The 20,386-nt window shown below is 42.0% G+C and overlaps 1 protein-coding gene across 3 annotated transcripts in view; it reads left to right on the plus strand.

Moving 5' to 3' along the window:
* The window catches only part of ST7 (suppression of tumorigenicity 7), a 246,770-nt gene that overhangs the window by 61,857 nt on the left and 164,527 nt on the right, over positions 1–20,386 (plus strand). The window contains exon 1 of one of the 3 annotated variants that reach the window (XM_075014917.1): positions 5,094–5,267. The exons of the other annotated variants lie outside the window; for them this stretch is intronic. Within the exon in view, the coding sequence (XP_074871018.1) occupies positions 5,246–5,267 (22 nt within the window). The 5' untranslated portion in view covers positions 5,094–5,245. Of the gene's footprint in view, positions 1–5,093; positions 5,268–20,386 lie in introns of those variants that run through there. 3 annotated transcript variants of the gene reach the window in all.

Consider the following 20,386-nt stretch of genomic DNA (forward strand, 5'->3'; position numbering starts at 1 on the left):
AGCCTCATTTACCTTTCACTAATCTACCTGTCTTTCCTTCCCAGTGGGATGATTTGCAGTTGCAAATTCAATGTTGCATCCTTAAGAAAAAGCTGTCTCTGCTGACCTCCATTAGCCCTTAGATTTTCTTCTCAAGGGACCTAACCTACCAGTTCTCTGAGTTTGTTAAAATCTACTTTTTTGAAATCCATAGTCCTTATTGTGCTGTTGTCAGTGGTTCCTTTCCTGAGGATCAAGAAATATTTAATGATCACTTTCACCCAACTTGCCTTCCATCTTCAGATATACAACATTCCTTCTTGTTCTTTTGAACTGAGTCGAAAAATGTCTGTCCCCTAAGTTACTTGCTCCATTTTGTGAAATCAAATGTTGTCCCCAATATCCATTCAGCATTCTGCTGTAGATTTCAGTTTCCTAGTCTGTGGCTTTCATCATTTTACCTCCTCTCTTTTTTTGAATCATCCTTTGGCTCCCTCTTCTCTCCTGTGTTAACCATAAGGTCCTTTAATTCACTTTCAAGGTCTTTCATGGCCAATCACCATCCTACGTATCTTTTACTTGTGATCATACCATCTAATCTAGTCTGCCATTGACCCCTACTGCCAGCTTCCACTTGTTTAATTTTTAAACAAGCACCTTCATGCTTTCTTCCATGCTGCACCTCATGCTTGGAAGAGTTGCTAGTAAACATCCACAAAGCACCTCACTATCCTCCTTCCAATCTGTCTTTGTTTTGGGTTTGGTACACCTAGCACCTTGGGATCCTGGCCATCACTGAGGCTCCCAGGTACTGCAATTAAGCAAATAATAGTAATAATTAATGAGAGCAAAGCAGTGTGAAAGGGTATCCCCAGGGCTGTTCTCTGCTTTCCCTGGGAATTCTTCAGTCTACGGAGTCAGTTTCTGAAGCACACTACAGAGTAGCATAGCCCTCCCATTTTGAGATGAGCATGTGAGGGGAATCTTGCAGAGTTCATGGAATAGTTTTCCTTTCCCACAGTTTCTCCCTTGGAAAGGGAGCATGAGGCTCAGAAGGAAATGACTCTCTGGTGCAAAGAGCGATATCATAATTTCCTGCTTGCACGGTTCTGAGGGAAAAATAATTAAACAAAAGAAAATCTTTGTAAAAAAAAAAAAATCCCTAGTATTTTGTATGCAATGGGGTTATTCAAAGCATGGGTAGGAAAATTGTGTTATATGCAGATTTCAGTAAAATAAAATAAAAATACATTACCCATTATCCTTCTACAGTGATAATTAGAAAAACAGACAATATCTGCTGATTCTTTTTTAAGGCTGAGCTGTTGTCTATATAATGTATGCGTATGCATGTGCATCATAAATATCTGTATCGTCTTCCAGATTTCGCACAGGAGAAATGTATTGAAATGAATGAATATTGTAATAAACCAAGTGTTTGAACAGTCCCTAGCACTTAGCCAGTCCACTGTGCTGCCTGGACTGTGGTGCCCACACACGCTTTCCAAAAGGATTTAAAGGGTTCAGTAGTGCCAGCAGCTGGGAGCTCCAGGTCCTTTTGACTCACCAGGCCATAGGGCAACTTCCCCCTTCCTTCCCCCACACCTCCAGCAGGTCTGGATATAAGTACCTGATAAAGGGGTTCAGAGGTGGTCTTCAGTTGTCTATCACCTACTAATCGCACAGTTTACTCAGAGTTACTAGGCACTGCCATGTCAGACCAACTTTGACCTCTTAGTATTGCATGAGGCACTATCCTTGACAACATATGGTGCTTGTGGTATTTCAACCTTATGCCTACGGAAGGAGGCCTCAGAGGCATGGATGTTGACTCTCTGGGTGCCCCAGGGCTGGAGCATCCCTGAGAAAAAAAAGAGAGGGTGCCAAGCACCACCTGCCACCTCCCTAACTGCTTGCCTGCAGGGCCTCCTGCCCATTGCAGTCAGCTGTTTCAAGGTGTACAGGAGGCTTTATCGGGAGGGCAGAGGAACGAAGGCACAGCACTCATGGGAGTGGGATGTAGAACAAGGATGATGAGGCGGAGTGGAGTGGGACTTGGAGGACCTGAGTCACACACATTGGAAAGTCAGCAGCCATGCACAACGGAGTGTTGCAAATGTCTCACTATTAGGCTGTGTCTACACTAGCCAAAAACTTCGAAATGGCCATGCAAATGGCCATTTCGAAGTTTACTAATGAAGCGCTGAAATACATATTCGGCACCTCATTAGCATGCGGGTGGCCGCAGCACTTCGAAATTGATGCGTCTCGTCCAGATGGGGCTCCTTTTCGAAAGGACCCCACCTACTTCGAAGTCCCCTTATTCCCATCTTCTCATAGGAATAAGGGGACTTTGAAGTAGGCGGGGTCCTTTCGAAAAGGAGCCCCGTCTGGACAAGCCATGCGGCGGCGAGCCGCGTCAATTTCGAAGTGCCGCGGCCGCCCGCATGCTAACGAGGCACTGAATATGTATTTCAGCACTTCATTAGTAAACTTTGAAATGGCCATTTGCATGGCCATTTCGAAGTTTGGGGCTAGTGTAGACACGGCCTTAATGTTTTGCATCTTCTGCCAATATAAGACTGTGCAACAACCAACCTTGGTCATGGGTGCAAAAATATTGGTGAAAAGCTGTGGTATGTCAATGTTAAAAATATTTTGCTCCTATTAAGAGAAAAGATCTGAGTTTAAATGTGTCAGGGGAGATCCATGCCTTATTCAAATATGACGCATATCTTACTTCCTCAGTGAACTTGGCATAGTCACTTAGCCAAAATCTTCCACACGAGGGTGCCTAAACTGAGGTACCTAAATGCATATGCAAACCTGATCTACACCTATTTTTTGCACTTGTATAAAGTGGATTGAATTAATTTTGGCTGGAAATTTGGAGATGGCTTCTAACCACCAGAGGAGTGAGGTTCTGCAATATCCTTTTGGTGGGAAGTGTGGGAGAGAACAATTTGACTGGTTTGAATATGAAACTTGGTCATGGTTATGAATGGGGGTTATATGAGGTGGTTGTCAGGAACAGTAGGAGACTGGACTCAGGAGATCCCTTCCAGTCGTATGCTCTAGTTAGAGCTGTGATCATTTTATTAAATCAGCTATGCTGACGGTACTACCCCAGTGTGACTAACAAGCAGTCCTGTAACATCTTAAAGACTAACAAATTTATTAGGTGAGAGCTTTCCTGGGTAAATCCCATTTCTTCATATTTGAATTTAGTGGAAACAATTTAAATATATGTTACAGAATTGTCTTATACCACTTAATTTATTGCTTTGCCACATGGGAACGATCCCAGTATAAGCCTTTTACACCAGGCACGACTGCATCCACACACACAAGGGCATTGTACAGCTTTAACGATGCTGGTTTGGTTAAAGTGGTACCACTGTGCAAGCCTTGGCCACTCCCTGCAGCTGCTCTGGAATGGCCGAGAGCATACCTTTCCCGACACGCTGGACAGGAGCAGGCGGAAATTGGGAGGCAAAGTGTGGCTCTCTGAATCCTTAGTGGCTTCCCAACCTGTTCCCAAGGCACAGGGCTTGTAGCAATGTAAAACCTGGCATCGGAACATTTGTAAGCATGTTGAGCTTCTCTGATGGAAGGCTTAATATGTGCAAAATATTATTACTGTTACTCTGTTTCACATTACATAACCCCCCCCCTCTCCCTCCGTTCATTATATTTTACAAATAGCAGGAGAATACTTAGTAAATAAGGCTCTGGCAATGGTTAGTAACATTTAATTTGCAGCAGCCCAGAAAATGATTTTTTTCTTCATCATTTTAAAGTGCTTTATGGAAGGGGCACATTTATATTTCCTTTCTACTTCCTCACTGAAAACACTTTCAATCTTTGCTGGGTTTGCAGCTGCATGTGCTTGCTCAGTGAGAGCCATTAAAAATGTTCTCCTCTTTGCTCCCTCTGGAAAGCCATTCTTCTAGATGAACCCTTATGCCTACTAGCCTCAAACCCATCAACTTACTGCTTCACTGCTTTCTCTAGCGCAGGGATTTTAGCTTGGCTTCGGAGATCTCTATAGCAAGCCTTTTGTCTGACGTGAGATTATTAACAGTCAGTTCAGGTCTCTTTTTATGTTTGATTTTACGCTATCATTTTTTTTCTAAATTGCGGAGTAGTTCCAGAAAGAAGTCATTCTAAATATTGTGAAGGTTTTGAAGCACTAAATCTGGACACTTTATTTATTTTAAGTTGAAGAGGTAGAAAAAAATTTGCTCCTTTTGTTGCTATTGTGGTTTTAGCGGCAAAAGTGCAGTGTAAATTTTTGTTTTTCAGTTTTATATTTGTGACCTTTTTTTGTTTTGGATAGATCACTGCTGCAGCATACCAGGACAGTAGCATTTAATTAAAGCAATGAACACTTGATTACCAAGCTTAAATCAAAAAGATATGTGAAGTTTAGGTTAATTCCCCTGTTTAATTCTTCTGCTATGGAACACACAATTTTGAGAGTTTATAGCTGATAGGAATATATTTTTTTCATTCTTTTAAGTACTATGCAGTACAGCTGGTAGAATGTTTGTCTCAGGATTCTTACTTCTATATTATGTTGCTTCCAAGAAAATACTTTGGATTTGCAGCATTAAGACAATCACTGTAAATTCAACACAGAGATATTTTCGTCATATATTAAATCCATGGAGTGGCGGTTTTGGGTATGGTGGTTTTTTTTTGTTTTTGTTTTTGTTTTTTGGGGATTTTTTTGGGGGGGGCGGGGTTTCATCAGAGAGGAAAATATATGTTTGGTTCTTTGTCTTCTGCATTTTGCGACAAAGGCATTCCCATTTGAATTGCTCTCCTCTATTCAAGCCCCCTCTGAGCCTTTGGTTAACAGCAGTCAGTCTTTGCAGTGTCCTGACGTCATCCAGTGTATGCATAAGCTATGCTATTGTCTTACTGAGAGCAGGGGCTGTGGATTGCAGTATCTGGTGTCTGCTACCTATTTCTGACTCAGTACATCACAGAAAGGACATTGACCTTCCCTTACCTCTTGGATTTAAAACAGCAGCTCCTGATTTTTGCTCCCCGAAGAAGACCCTGACTTTGGTTGCAAGTAAAAGCTGACTGCAGTTGAAAGCTGAAGAGAAGAGAATCTGGCAGCTTGGATAGCTTGGACTGCATTGTCTGGCTTCATGACCCCTGCTGTGTAGCAGTCTCATCCTTCTCTCACACACTCCCTCTATCTCGCTCTTCTTTTCCTTTTTTCTTCTTTAAATAGCAGCATCTGGGGCCAGCCATGTTTGGCACTGAATCTTCATGTAAGTAAACGCATCCCACTTGCATCCTTTTCTGTTTAGAGCAGGGCTTGTTTTACCAACATTGCATTCACAGTAGTTGTATTCCCTTTGCTGTGGGTTGTTGGAAAAAAATGAGGTTGTAGCCTGTTTGCGAAGGGGCTAAAGATGCTGGAAGAAAGCATCTACCTTTTCTCTGTGTGTCATCCCTGAGGCCAGCAGCAAGTGAGCTTAGGGCTGTCAGTGTTGCTGAATTTAGGCGGCTGGAAGATGCAGAGAAAAATGCAGTTTCCCTTGAATGCGTTAATTGATAAGATCCCATCCATCAATGATCTATTGTGGCAGAACCAGAAATGAATGTGTTACTCAGATGATAATGCGCACGTCTAAGGGAGTGAGAGGATGCTACAGGATGGGATGAGAAAGACCATGGACTAATGAAAAAATCTGGTGCTGAAATTGTTATCTGTATTTTTTTTTTAAGTAGATGGGAGGTTATGAAAGAGAAGGGTTTCTTAAATTCTTTTGAAATATGAAAAACCAAAACTGACTTGGCAGTTTGGGAGGAGGGCAGGAATTCTGCCTATGGGTTTAATGTTTCAAAGTAATGTGTGTTTCATATCTTTTTGTGCTGAAAACTTGGAACTGTGTCTCGTGGGTAAAAGCATTGAAGACAACATGTCACAGAAAACAAGCTAGATGAATTTCAGTGTAAAGAACAATCGGTAGCCTAGCAAAATGGATGAAAGACCACCACTAGGACCTGCTTTATAATAATATTATTGATGGCAGACAGTGCAGTTACATAAAGACCTTTGGATATCCAGTGATTATCTTGTGGCTAATAGAAATGCTTCATAGTATACTAACAAACCAAAGCAGCAGAAATGTAGCACTTTAAAGACTAACAACATGATTTATTTGGTGATGAGCTTTCGTAGGACCGACCCACTTAATCAAATCTGAAAGCTCATCACCGAATAAATCATGTTGTTAGTCTTTAAAGTGCTACATTTCTGCTGCTTTGGTTTGTTGGAATACAGACTAACACAGCTACCCCTCTGTTACTCTTCATAGTATACTACATATTTAATAGTAACCTATGTACTGACTGTCAAAAGCATATCTGATTTAGAAGATAACCCAAGTTCATTTTTAATTTAATTTGTTCTTAATATATAGTGTAGTGCCTTTCTACAATGTGGCTTGCATAGATCTCTGACTGCAGCTGGCAACTAACCAGGAAGGGTAACATGCTGGGCTGCTTGGTTGTCATGCAGCCTTAACCCTAAAGAACTTCATTCTTTCCAAGGGTTAATTGGCACTGTTGATTCACTGTGGTAGCTCCCCACCTCTCTTGACACGATCCCTGGTGACAGTCAGGAAAGAATTAAAAATTGCTCTTTGATTTCTTTTATTTTTCAAGTTTTTTTTATACCACCTTTAATTTCTTTTGCTGTTAGGAAGACCAGATGTCCCCATTGCATGGGGACAGTCCTGAAATTTGGCGCTTTGTCTTATATAGGTGGTTATTACCTCCCAGCCACATTCTGATTTTTCATACTTGCTATCTAGATACCCTAACTGTTACATGCCTATATGGAGATCCCAGTCACAGGTGTAGAAAACAAAATGCCTAATATTTTAGTTGAGTATAATCACAGCATGTCATGAATTCTGAGACACAATGTGTGTGTGCTGTATACACTATGAAAATAATTGGTGATGTTTTAGTATTTGTTTTCAGAAAATGTGAGCCACACAGTTGGAAATTCAGCAGTAAGTCCTATTATTCATATTGATGGGCCTCTCTTGGTTTATAAAAATATAATATACAACTAGCTTATTATCTGTTCAACAGAACTTTTTGATTAAAGTCACCCATGTGCTACCTGGTTTGCTCTGACAACAGCTGTGGCTGATTTTGTTTCCATGGTGCCCAGATGACTGCAGTTTTCTTTAAAAAAAAAAAAAAAAAAAAAAAAAAAGGGAGCTGGGAGCTAGTATAAGAACCCCTGCTTATCTTGCAGGATGGCCTGTCAGGGCTGAAGCATATCACTTGTTTCAAATAAAAAAATTGGCTGTTACAGTGAAAAGGGCAGAGCCGAACATAATTGTGCATTGCCCCGTCCCTGTTGGCATTGGTGCCACAAAGCGGACTCTCAGCTGGCAATTTACAGAATTAAAGCCAGGCAAGTCAGGCGAGGTCTTTCCTCCATCTTCTGAGCCATCTTCTTCCTTTTACTTAAATCTCTTCCTTTGTCCCCTGTGTTTCTGTCTTTGGCCTTTTCTACAACAGGGCACAAGAACCTTTAACAAAGGGGGTGTCTGAGACCTCAGTGTTATGGTGAGAACTGGAGAGGGCCTACTCTGAGCTTCTGAATCATCATCATCTGACAGTTCCTATTATTCCTAACACATCCCCGGTGGTTGATTCTGCAGTAAAGCCTTATATAGTGGCCTTGGTTGTATTTAGGTTCAGAGCAGTAGCTGTCTCAGTCTGTATCTGAAGAAGTGGGGCTGTCCCGCGAAAGCTCATCAGTTATATAGTTAGTCTTTAAGGTGCTGCAGGGCTGCATGTTTTGGTTGTGTTTGTTACAGCAAATAGCAGTAATCCTAGAACAAAAGTGGGGGTTTTTTTTTGTTTTTGTTTTTTTAAGTAGTGAGGACCAATTTTTAAAAGCCCAATTTAACCAAATACCAGATATCTTTTGCCTTTTTATTTTCATTTTTCTTCCTGAGTTCTTAAGTCAGTGAGTAACAGCAGCTTAACGATCATACTATAGAATTCTCTATCTTGATGGAACAATCTTGTTTGGCCCGTCATACTTGCATTACGTTTTGAAAAATCAGCACCACCCCATCCTTGAGAACAATACAGAAGGGAGCCTGCCAGCTGTGTAAAAAGCATGAAATTGACAATAAGATTTTTTTTTTATCACAGCTGTATATATGGTAAAAGAGTTAGGAAGTGAAGCTTTTATATTGCATCTTGAAAATGTGGTTCTCTTTGTTAAAATAAAACACTCAGTATTTTAAATATGTATATAAGAAGCACACTTATGTGTGCTTTAAATCCCTCATTCTGCCTACATTCAGTATGTTTGTACTTTGCTTTTAAAAGCCAAATCTAGTGACCCATTCAGTGATTTGTGACAGCAGTCATCAGCTCAATAAAGACTGTATGAGCATAATTGGAGAAACGCAGGCATGTTCTTATCTGCTCTTGGAGGCAGGGTAAGAGAGACAAATATGAGGCTATGCTCGTTGTGTTGCGTGTAAAGACGGGAAACAACCATTTAATAAATAACAATAATGCTTATATAACAGTATGGTAAGTAAAAATTACATGACAGTCCCATGAAAACAGTTGAAAAAATCCATTTTGGCATGAGCACCCTGTTCTCCTTGCATTTGCTCTCCCCATTACACATTAGTTGCCTTGAATGCTTGTGGTTTTCCTTTTTCAGCTGTAAGGCACCGTGTTGTTAAATGCAGCAGGGGTCCAAACTCCAGTCCTGTGACCCTGCCCAGCCCACAGGATATATTTAGCTGGTGGTGGTGGTTTGTTTATTTCTAATGCCATGGTTGCTTCAGATTCTGCAGGAAGCAAAATGTTCTGTGATATAAAGTTGGTGTTAGTCCTGTTGCTATGATTGGAATCTGTCTAAAAATGAATTGAAGTCCTGCTGTTACAGACAGAACCATCTTGGAAATTTGTTAATCATAGAATCATAGAATGCTAGGACTGGACGGGACCTCGAGAGGTCATCGAGTCCAGCCCCCTGCCCTCATGGCAGGACCAAGTACTGTCTAGACCATCCCTGATAGACACTTATCTAACCTGTTCTTAAATATCTCCAGAGATGGAGATTCCACAACCTACAGATGTGAATCAATCAGCCATGAAGTCTGATAATGATGAATTAAGAGACAGCTTTTCCAATAACATAGCTGTGCAGTAGTGTGTCTGACGTGGAGATGCGGAAGTTAAACTTGTCCATGCAAATAAAATCATTATACAGCTGAAGATGATCAAACAAGGAAAGAAACAGCAGTGGCCCTAACTTGCCCTATGTCATTTTTCCCCACTGCAGGATACGGAATGTAACAATAACTTTACAAAGTAAAACATTAGCTCCCACTCCTAGCCTTGTGACCTGCCAATGGACAGTCCCTTTTGCACATGAATGTGAAGGAGTGGGGCCAGCTGGCTTGGCAGCAACAGGCCTCACATTTCCCCTGAGATGAGCTGTTTGTCTGGTGAGAGGGAGCTTGCGATGCAATGCAATACCTTTCCCTCATCCCTTTTCCTGCGGTGGAGGAGCTCATCCTGAGTGCAGCTACAGCTAGGGAAGGCCCTGACAATGAGACTGTTGAATCTGTTCTGCAAGGGATAAAAAAGAGGGATAATGTAGCTTGGTGAGGCCCTGGAACCATCAGGGAGGTACTGTGGTATATGGGGTCTGCACTACGCTTGAGCCAGATGTTCAGGCAAAACTGTTCCAGAGTAAACTTCATAAAGAGAATAGTAAACTCTCTCCCCGTACAGCCCTCTTCCATAGGCTCTCGTGGGAGCAGGCTGGTCAGACCCTTTGCTTTATTTTTCAGAGGGGCCACATTCTAGACATGGTCTTCTGGCCATCTTCCCGCTGTCATCAGCGGGAGATTTGCTGTGGGTGGAGGGTAATATACATCACTTACTTTGTAACTCCAGCCCATAGACCATAATCAAATTTTTCACCAAATGTGTTTGACTTTCCAGGTCTTTGGCTAATATAAAATGTAATAGCTGGAGCTGCAGTGGAAGGGGGCTTATTCAAATTTACAAAGCCAATATTTGGATGTCATAATTGCTGTGCAGTGAAATGAGTTGTATTGTGCAACCTGAAGGAAGGGAAATGGAGACAAATGAGTCAAAATTTCTTTTCATCGACAATTATATACCATCTGTTTGATTTGCCGCACAGGTGGCTAAACTAGTGTCTTGCTTTAAATTCTGAATCTTTCGGAGTTTATATAAATCTGAGAAATGTGTCTGTGCTCACAAAAGCATAGGTAATTGGTGACTTTAACTGAGCACTTTCAATATTCTTCACTTGTTTATTCATTTGTGTATATATACACATTCATTCAGCATTTCATTTTCTAAGTTTATAAATAACCACCATTACAAAACTGCATATCTTCCTGTGGAAGAACAAGACCAAGGGTCTGGAACCAAAATAGCAAGAAGAGCCATTTTTTCAAATTCGGTTACAAAATCAATACTTCAAGAGCCGCAGTGCAAGTGAATATGAAATTATCCTTAATGAATAACGTCAAACTGTACTTTTTGTCACCCCTAATTTAAAAGCAGCATACACGCAGTGATTTGCATCAGTTAGAAAGTTGTTACACCCATCTCCAGGCTTTAGCTGCCCCCCAAGCTTCCCCCCTTCATCCTGCAAACCCGCTCCCCCCAGCTCCAGGTTTAACCTCTTTATCCCCAAGCCACCCTCCCAACCCCAGATTTAAATCTTTTAGTACCAACCCCCACCACATCTCCAGAATTTACCTGCCTTAGCCGATGAGCTCCACATGCTATCTCTGTCCCCCACTGTTCCAGCAGAGGCAGGCTCAGCTACCCCATCCTATAACTTCCCCCCATGTGGAGCCCTGCTGGCTGCTTCTTCCAGGGCTCCCTGCCCTGCTGGCTTCCCCCTGCTGCAGCTGACTGCTCAGCAGCTCTGGAGGCTGCCGCTGCTTAAACAAAAAATCTCAATTCTGTTTAACTGCAGGTGGTGTTTGTTTAAGCAGCAGCAGCCTCCAGAACTGCAAGTGGAGTCAGTGGCAGCAGTGCTTGGAGCCACAAGTGGCTCCGTAAAGAGCTGCAGGTTGCAGACCCTGAACAAGACCAGTAGTGGTGTTGCTTTATGGTGGTATTGATGTTGTAATCTATTGGCCATGCTACACTGAGTGTTTGTGTAGAACAGTTCAGAGGGGTAGCCCTGTTAGTCTGTAGCTTCACCAGAAAAAACAAATAAAAACAAAACAAAACCAAGTAGTCTCAAAGCACCTTAAAGACTAACAATTATTAATAATAAATACATAATTAATAATAATAAAAAATAAATAAAATTGTTATTCTGTAATTTACTACAGGATTGCTTTCTTGTTGTTGTTTTTCTTGTAGAAAGAGAAAGCTATAATGGAAAGGTCTTTTTAGAACTTTAGGGAACAGTTTACTGTGACTTTCCATTTAGCTGACTACTCTGGAAAAATAAATAAGTTATTTTGTTAGTCTTTAAGGTACTATATGACTGCTTGCTTGTTTTGTTAGAATACCGACTAACACAGCTATCCCTCTATTACTTCTCTGGAAAAGTAAGAGAGGGATAGAAACAGGGATAGAAAAAGTAAGAGAGAGGGACTAGGTGTTGGAAGATGTGAATGAAGCATTTCTCCCTTTATTTAGTAAGTTGCTGTCCATTCAGAGAAGCTAACTACAAGGGGCTGAGGACATATCAAAGCTGGAAAGAGGTCTAAGAAGATAGCTAAGTTTCCATCCAGGGAAGTAAAAGAGCACCAGTAGAAGTTACTGTGAATTTGAATTTTATTGTAATTAAGTTCTTAAGCCAGTGTTTATGTGCCTGTCTCAAACCTCTTTCCATCTGAGTGCAGCACATGCGGAGTTTCTACTGAGCTTGTTGATTTCATGTGTCCTGGTAACAAAAGAATCAATGACAGAAGAAGACCTTACTGTTAGACATTGAAATTGCTAAATAACTGGGAGGTGAAAATCTAGAGGTTGTATTCTAACTTCATGATAGTTGATTGGGGCAGGGAGAGATGGGGGTGGGGGACACTACTCAGCTGGAAGACAAAGGAAAAAGGAATGTCCCTGTTGCTAAGCTTAAATTATCAGATGAAATTCTGGAGGACCAACAACAGTAACAGTCGCTGTATTGTAGAGGTGGGCCGAATCCAGCCCACCAAGCCGGTTTAATCTGGCCCATACTCCACCTGGCCAGGATCCTGAGACAGGCTCTCCCACCCCCTCTCACACCTTAACTCCCTGCCCCAGGTCATCACCCAAACCCTTTGAACCTTCCTTTCCCCTCTGCCCCAGGTCACAACTCCCTCCTAGACCTTGTCTCCCTCCCTTCCTCAGATCAGAATCTAATCCTGCACCCATACTGCCTCCCTGTCCCTGTACCCCAGTTCCCTGCCCCAGGTCACAACCCCCTCCTTCACCCAAACTCTCTCTCAGACCCCACACCCTCTCCTGCACCCCAGTCCTCTACCCTGAGCTCACTTCTGCGCCCAACCTCCATCCCAGACCTCATGCCCTCTCCGTAGAAAAGTACAGAATCTTGGAGTGGCCCCCATCAAAAATTATTGCCCACTCCTGCAGTATTGGTTCCTTACATCAGATTCAACAAAGCCAAAATTCTAGGGTGGTACTAAATTCAGAAACGCTTTAACAGTATGTTCTCAGACAATGGTAAATGGAAAGGAGGTATCAGAAGGTAAAAGTAGGTGTAACCTTAAAAACCACTAATTCAGCTATTAAGGTACCTAATGTTTCCTCTGGAGTTTGGAACGGTTAATCCCTTCGACCCAGTTCTCCAACTTGTCTATCTCAACTACAGCCACTTCAGACATAAATAAAAATGGTTTATAAAAGGGTCCAAAGGGCTTGTCTACATGGAGCATTTAGTGTACTACTGGGGGATGATTTGGGGAAGCAGGCAAAAAAGAGGAAACCAACTGCTCTGGAGACTAGAAGACAGGACGTGCCATTCCAGAACCAGCCACTCCAGTGTTTTCAGATCTGTGCAGCCCACTTCATAATGATATGGGAGTATCTCAGGTTAATGGATGTTGATTCCTGCAGCACCCCTGTGAGGCAGTTAGCGTTGTTTTATGGACAAGGAACTGAGCCACAGGGTGACTTGCCCAAGGCCACAAAGAACCTGTGGCAGAGCTGGGAGCTGAATCCAGCTCTCCCCTCCCCCAGGGGAGTACCCTGTACACTAATTAGGCCATCCTTCATGTTTCATTGGTGAAGATAGTCCAGTCTCAAGGATTGCTGTGTGGGAGCAAAGCAACACCTCTGTCAATTATGACCACTTGTTGAATTTCTGGCAACGGAGAAAATCTTGATTTGCTGGAAGTGAATGGGATCAAGATTTTTTTCCTCCCTTTTTTATGAAAAGGGAGGGTCTGAAGTGCAGCTCAGTTGGCTTAATTGTAGTGTATGTTGAACCTCTCTCATCTAGTCCAGGAGATCAGTATTGTTCAGCACATTACCAACACTTTCACTGCTTACTGGGCTCTTAGAAGACGCTTAGGGGTAACTTACAGCTAAATAACAGCACAGAATACTGAAAGCCAGGACTGGTGGCTGTAAATAAACTTTATGGACCATGGCAAACTCAGCCACGTCCATCATAAATGGTCATCCAGCTAACAAAAATCATGCCAGATAAGGATGTTGCTGGATCAGAGAGTTCTGTATTAGAGAGATTCAACCTGTATGCGATTTGTGACTGCAGATAGCATTCCTTGTAAGAAAATAGCTACTGGAGAGGTCTATAATTGGTTTAAATTAATAACAGAAAGTTTGAACTTAGAGAATGAAAGAGCACCATTTCCAGTTCATCTTCAAACGTTCAAAGTGTAGGATTGATACTGAGGATCAGAATCAGAGCTGTAAAATTTCAGTTTTATCTGCAGAACCAGAAGAGGGGGATGGATCTTTTAACCCAAGAACAGGCAAGAGTATATTATAGCCCTTTTGAGCTGCAGGACGTACTAGACTGGCGTCACACTGTGTGAGCCAGAAAAGGATGCAAAAGGGATTCGTGTGATTTCAGAAAAATTCAGAGTGGCTCTGTATCAAGCTAATAATATAGCCATAGAATATTCTAAACCCTCTGCTTTCTCTGCAGTGGGAGACCCTGCTTGACCTCTCTCACTTGACCCTGGAGCAGCAAAGGGCAGTTTCACAAAATGCTGTGAGAGGAGCATATGGCACTTGTGAATCAAACAAAGGGACTGTTCCAAGTTTGCGGATGGATGTAACACGAGCAGATATCCACCCAGTGTGTTGGAACTAGTGTTATAATATAATTTCCTAGATCCCACTATATGAAGGTCAAAAGCGATCATATAAATCCTTTCTTGACAGAAAAAATAAAACCATTGTTCTCCCAGTGATTTGTGGGCAGCATGGAACATTGAAATGCCATATTGACTATAGAGAATGAAGCTATAAAACTATAGTGAGGGACATTTTCTACCCAGAATCCAATTTAGGTCTGTGGAAAATAAATGGCTTTACTGGGCTCGATCAAAGTACAGTAAACCCTCGATATAATGGACTAATGGATGGGGAGGGGGTGTCCATTAAGCAGAAAATCCATTATATCTGAGGGCTTACTCTGAGAGTGGGGGCTTGTACTGGCTCTGAGGTACCCAGGCTCAGAGCAGGACATGGGGGCTCCTCAGCTCTGAGCAGCCAGTGCTCTGCCCTGAGTGGCAGTGGCTCTCCCAGCCATTGCCAGGGACCCCGCATCTGCAACGGTCCCGAACACGGCCTGGGACACCACAACTACAACTCTCTCAGCCACAGCTGGAGACCCTGCAGCTGTGGTGATCCCAGCCGCGGGGCAGGGGTGGGGGAAACCTGGCGGCTGCAGCTAGGGATCCTGTGGCTTCGGCAGTCCTAGACGTGGCCAGGGACCCCGCAGCTGCTGTGAACCATTTTCTTTGTGGGGAGGATAGCGGACATCCATTATCGTGGATGTCCAGTAAAACAGAGTCTGCTGTATTGAGGGTTTACTGTAAAGTCTATTCGTAGGCTAACTGCATATGTAACCCTACTGGAAAGATGCAGACTCTTGCATTCCCCTCTAGCTGATAAATGCTCTTTCTGGTTTCCAACATTTCATGGACAAGTTTTTGGTGGTATCCAAGATGCTCTATGGATCCCATTTTTAGAGAACATTCCGGTGTCTCTGTGGGCCCCAACACTGTATTATAAATGCAGGTGGCTGAAGATTTCCTTTGGCCATCCCATTATTGGGTTTATAATGACCTGAGCTGGTGGCGTTTAGTTATTTCTTAGCTATGATCAATTGCTTTCTTTATAAAAACAAGAAAACAATGCATAAAACCAGGGAGAAAATCAAACTAATTTTGATCCTGTCATCTTTAGGGGTATCCACTTGCACATATAATCTTCCTGTGGAGACAAGTAAATCTGTCTATTTATAATTCAGAATGTCCAAACAATCACCTCAGCATTTGAGAAAGTCAGCGCTGTTAGCCACAGAGAACGAAATGCAAATTTCTTCACTCGTACTCTACCAGAGTGAAAACAACATATTCTTTTGTCCACTTCTAGGTCACTGGCTTGAAACTTTTCCAGGTTTTAGTTGGCTGTTTGTTCTCTAGGAAGAAACTCCTTAGGATTTGCCTCCACCAATTAACATGGGTTAAAGCCACTTCCACTACTAGTGTTGTAACACAGCCTGGTTAACATGGCTTAAAAATACAGCATTTTCCCAAGTGAAGGCAAAGCCTGAAAGTCACTGCCTTCTGGATTCTGAGTAGAAAACATTTCTCAATATAGTTTTATAGCTTCATTCTTTATAATCAATATGGTGTCTCAATGTTCCATGCTTTTACTGTCTACAAATCACTGGGAGCACAGTGGTTTTACTTTTTCTATCAGGAAAGAATTTCTTTTATAGTTTTTGACCTTCGTAGAGTGGGGTTTAAGAAATGATGAGAACACTAGTTCTGAAGTTCTGATCTTAGCTGCTTTCCTAAAAATATCCACTGTTCAAAACCATCATCTCTGGCAATTCTTATTCTCAGCCCATGTAGGGAGGCCAGAATTTGAATGCACATAAGAAGGAACTAATCTCTCATCTGTAGAAGTGTCCTGTGCAGAAGAGGGTTGAGGCACATCAGCAACATGAAGAGGCAGGTAGTGCTTCTGCCCATGTAACTCTTCTTCTTAGTTCCCTCTGTCTTTCATGAGCTAGAACTTAATTTTTAAACATCAGTTTTTATTGGTTAGTGGTTGATCAACAATCCTGATGGTGTCAATGACTAGCTTAACTTTTGCTCACTGACTGAAATTTGACAGATATTCCCACTTCTGGTCTAGATGGTGCTTGGTCCTGCCGAAAGGGCAGGGAATTGGGCTCAATGACCTATTGAGGTCCCTTCTAGTTCTAGTGTTCTATGATTCTGTGATTCTGCTTCAGAAGTTAAATCCGGAAGTAACTTCCAGATGGAAAGAGAAATAAATCTCAAGACTGACCAAAGGGTTGGGCCATCACAAGAAAAGGTTAGATGCGCATCTGTCAGAAACTGTCTAGATGGCAATGTCTACACAGCTGCGTTATTTTGGAATAAACAACCCTGAAGAGATTTTCTGGAATAGCTTATCTAGAAATAGCACATCTACACACAAAATGCCTATAGAAATAGTGCTTATCTATTTTGAAATAGAGTGTCCACACACAATACAGCCTGTTTTGGATGACAGCCCCTGGAAGTACTATAGCTTCTTTCAAAATAGCCCCTATTCCCTGCCTGTACAGTACCTATCCAGAAATATCAATGTAGGAATAAGCGCCATTCTTCATAGAATAAGGTTTACAGAATTATTTTGAAATAGCGGTTTTGCTGTGTAGATGCTCCCAACTTATTTCGGAATAGTGTCTGTTATTCCAAAATAACTTTGCTGTGTAGATACACCCAGTGGTGCTTGGTCGTGCCATGAGTGCAGGGGGCTGGACTTGATGACCTCTTGAGGTCCATTCCAATTATAGTATTCTGTGATTCTGTGACCATACCTTTTGTGGCGTACTATCTGAAAAGAGAATGAAAAGGCCCAATGAGGTAACAGATTTCACAAAGGGATATATTTCAAAGTGAATACTAATCTGTACAAAATTGTGATTGACAATCACCCTCAACACTTAATGTCAGTCCAGACAAGAAAGAATGGATAGCTAGAGAAAAAGATGAAGTGTGAAAAAAGCACATTAGGCAACTTATGCAGGATGGTGGGATAACTGCTGGGTATATAAATATCCCAACTTGTTTGTTTAATTTTGTTGTGTTAGTGATTTTTTTTTTTAAAAAGGGAGTAGGACACCAGCCGTGAGCACATGTAGAATTAACTTTCTTTTTTCTTTAAAAACCTGTTCCACCTCCCCCCAACGAGTCAGCTTAAATGATGTTGGGTTGCAGTCTGGAAATATTTTCAACCTTCTTGCAAATTGTTTCACACAAATTACCGCAAAATGCTGTGCCTGAGGTACAGATCAGGGCTGACCCAGTTTAGGCGTGACTGATGCAGTATGATGAAACCTGTGCTAAGAGCAGAGAGAGATTCAGTACAAATTGGCTGATTAACAAAATCTTCTCATAACAGTGAGGTAGATTTGTATTCAGTGCATGTGGTGCTTCTTTAGGCTGGTCCCTTAAGATAGGAGGTTGACTAAGAAGATTGGTCTCTTCTATGGATTTCACTATCACCCACGTTGCCTTAAATGCTATCAGAGTTCACTATGGCCTTGTCTGCTTGCAGAGCTGCACTGGTTACCAGAAGGTGTGATTTTAAATCGGTATAATTAAAATTGACTATGTAAAGGTTTAAATTAAACCCAAATAAGCCGCTCAAGCTGAAAGAAGATTGGCCACAGAGGGGGTTGCCCTGGTTTGACTGCAGCCAGGCTCTGTCATTTGCACTGACCATGAGTCTGGAGATGAACCTGCCCATTAATCCACCTTGGGCAAGACCAAACCCTAACGAAGGAGTTTTGGTAGGAACTCTTTCTTCAGTCCTCCAACTGAATCAATTGAACAGGACTCCTATGTCTCTAGCCCCTGAATTACACTAAGCGAGTTTCAAATAGTGTTTTTCTAGTGGGAGCCCCCAAGCAGCTCCCACAAGGCTGGAAAACCTAGAGGAAAACATAGCAGTTTTTTTTCTCATCTGCTTTATACAAAGAGTAACTGATGAAAGGAAAATTGGAATAATTGTACCTACAAGGAAAATGGAAATTGCCTTACTGTTTCGTGGAGAAAATAGGAACATGTACTAAAAACATTGGGAGTGAGACAACCTGGGTTTATAGATTTTTTTTGTAAATTGCTTGTGGGTATCTTCACTGGCTATTGCACAAGAAATGGAAGAGTTTGGGAGGTGTTCTGAGTAAGCTTTATGTTGAGTTTTCTATTCACTGGTCCATGTAAAAGGAACAGCACAAATTTACTATTCACTTATTTCTGAAAAATCTTTGGGAGATGTGAGCACATCTTTCACAGATAAAACTCCAGTCTCCTGACTCCTGTTGCAGTAGTTTTGTATGTTGAAAACAAAACAGCAGCTTGTGTGGCTACTCTTTCTTTTGTGTGCCTTCACATGCAAGGCCATGGTTAGATCTCTATCGGTGATCTTTGATAGAAAAGTATGGTTGGAAGCTCACATCTACCAAAACTGATCTACATCTCCTAAACACAACAAAGTAATTTAATCAATAACTTTTGATTTCTTTGGTCTTGTGGCTTGAAGTCAGGCCTTTGATGTTACTTGTGCAAAATAGAGCTTATTTATTTTAGAGTACATGCTTAGAAAAGATTTCCAAGGTTGATGCTAGTTAATTTGAATTGCTGCAGCAATGAATATGGGCTTTCCTATCTCTGGAGCTAGTTCATGGAATAATGCCAGTTACGCATCCATTAGTCCATAATAACTGATACAGCTGGATGTGCTTACATCATGTTTCCGTATTTATTTATTACTATTTTGTGCTTAGCTACTACCTGGTATCTCCAGTCATGGTCCAGGACTCCAGTGTGCCAGGTGTCGCATGGACACAGAACAAATAGATGGTCTCTGCCCCAAAGACCATGCAATCTATATATTGTGTTGTGCATAATTAGGAGACTAAAGCTGGTTTGGAAACTTTTACGGATTTGATGAAAATGGGGAAAATCACAAAGACACGTTCTGACAAGCTCTAAATCCAAACCAAACCAAAATTACCAGTTGACAGGCAGGCATCCGAGCTGTGGAGATTTACCCAGGCATTTTGGAGAGCAATGGAATCCCAGGATGGAATGAAGGGAGCCCTGTTTTTCCCTTCCCAGCATCAGCGTGGGGCTGGGAAGCCATGGGAGCCTGAGAGAGTATTGGGGAGCCTCTTCTTCCTTCCTCAATTCTTTTCTAGGGGACACAAGAGCAGTTCGAGCTTAGGTGAGAGAAATAGCAGCCAAGGGAGGGAGCTTCATTAGAACATAAGAACAGCCATACTAGTCAGACCAAAAGTCCGTCTAGCCCAGTATCCTGTTGTCTGACAGTGACCAACACCAGTTGTCCCAGAGGAATGAACCAAACAGGTAAGCAGTTGATCCCTCTCCTGTCACCCATTCCCAGTTTCTGGCAAACAGAGGACAGAGACACCATTCCTACTCATCCTGACTAATAGCCATTGATTGGCCTATCTTCCATGAATTTATCTAACTCTTTATTAAAGGCCTGGTACACATTGTTTTAAACCTTCTACCTATTAATGTAATTTGATGACCCCCTAATTCTTGTGTTATTGGAACAAGTAAATAACTTTTCCTAATTTACTTTCTGCATACCTATCATTATTGCATAGACCTCTATCATATCCTGACACCTCCTGCCCCTTAGTCTCCTATTTTCAGAGCTGAAAAGTCCCAGTCTTTTTAATTGCTCCTCAACAATAGAGACTCCTTGAGACTCCTCTGCAGACCTCATCAAGAGTGTTTAGAATTTGGAAGACAGGGCCTAAGTACTGCTAAATAGGTGGTAAAGTAGCAGGCATATGCAAGAGGGGGTGACTGGAGGAGTAGTAAGAGGGGCAAGCATGAGTATGATAAATGATGGTGGTCTTGGCCTTGCCCTCTGTTGGCCATCTCTTGGTGAAAGGACCCCATACCCATTTTAAATGCTTATAATTTAAAGAGACCACAGTGCCAGAGATACTACTGAAAGGTGCTAACAGTCAGTTGTTGATAGGACATTTAGGTTGCCCCTGTCGAGCTATATGGGAAAGTATTTGCCACAGGAAATGTTGTTGAATAGGTCTAGATGATTTGCA

This window comes from Carettochelys insculpta, chromosome 1 (genome assembly GCF_033958435.1).
Source record: "Carettochelys insculpta isolate YL-2023 chromosome 1, ASM3395843v1, whole genome shotgun sequence".
In the NCBI taxonomy this organism is placed as follows: Eukaryota; Metazoa; Chordata; order Testudines; family Carettochelyidae; genus Carettochelys; species Carettochelys insculpta.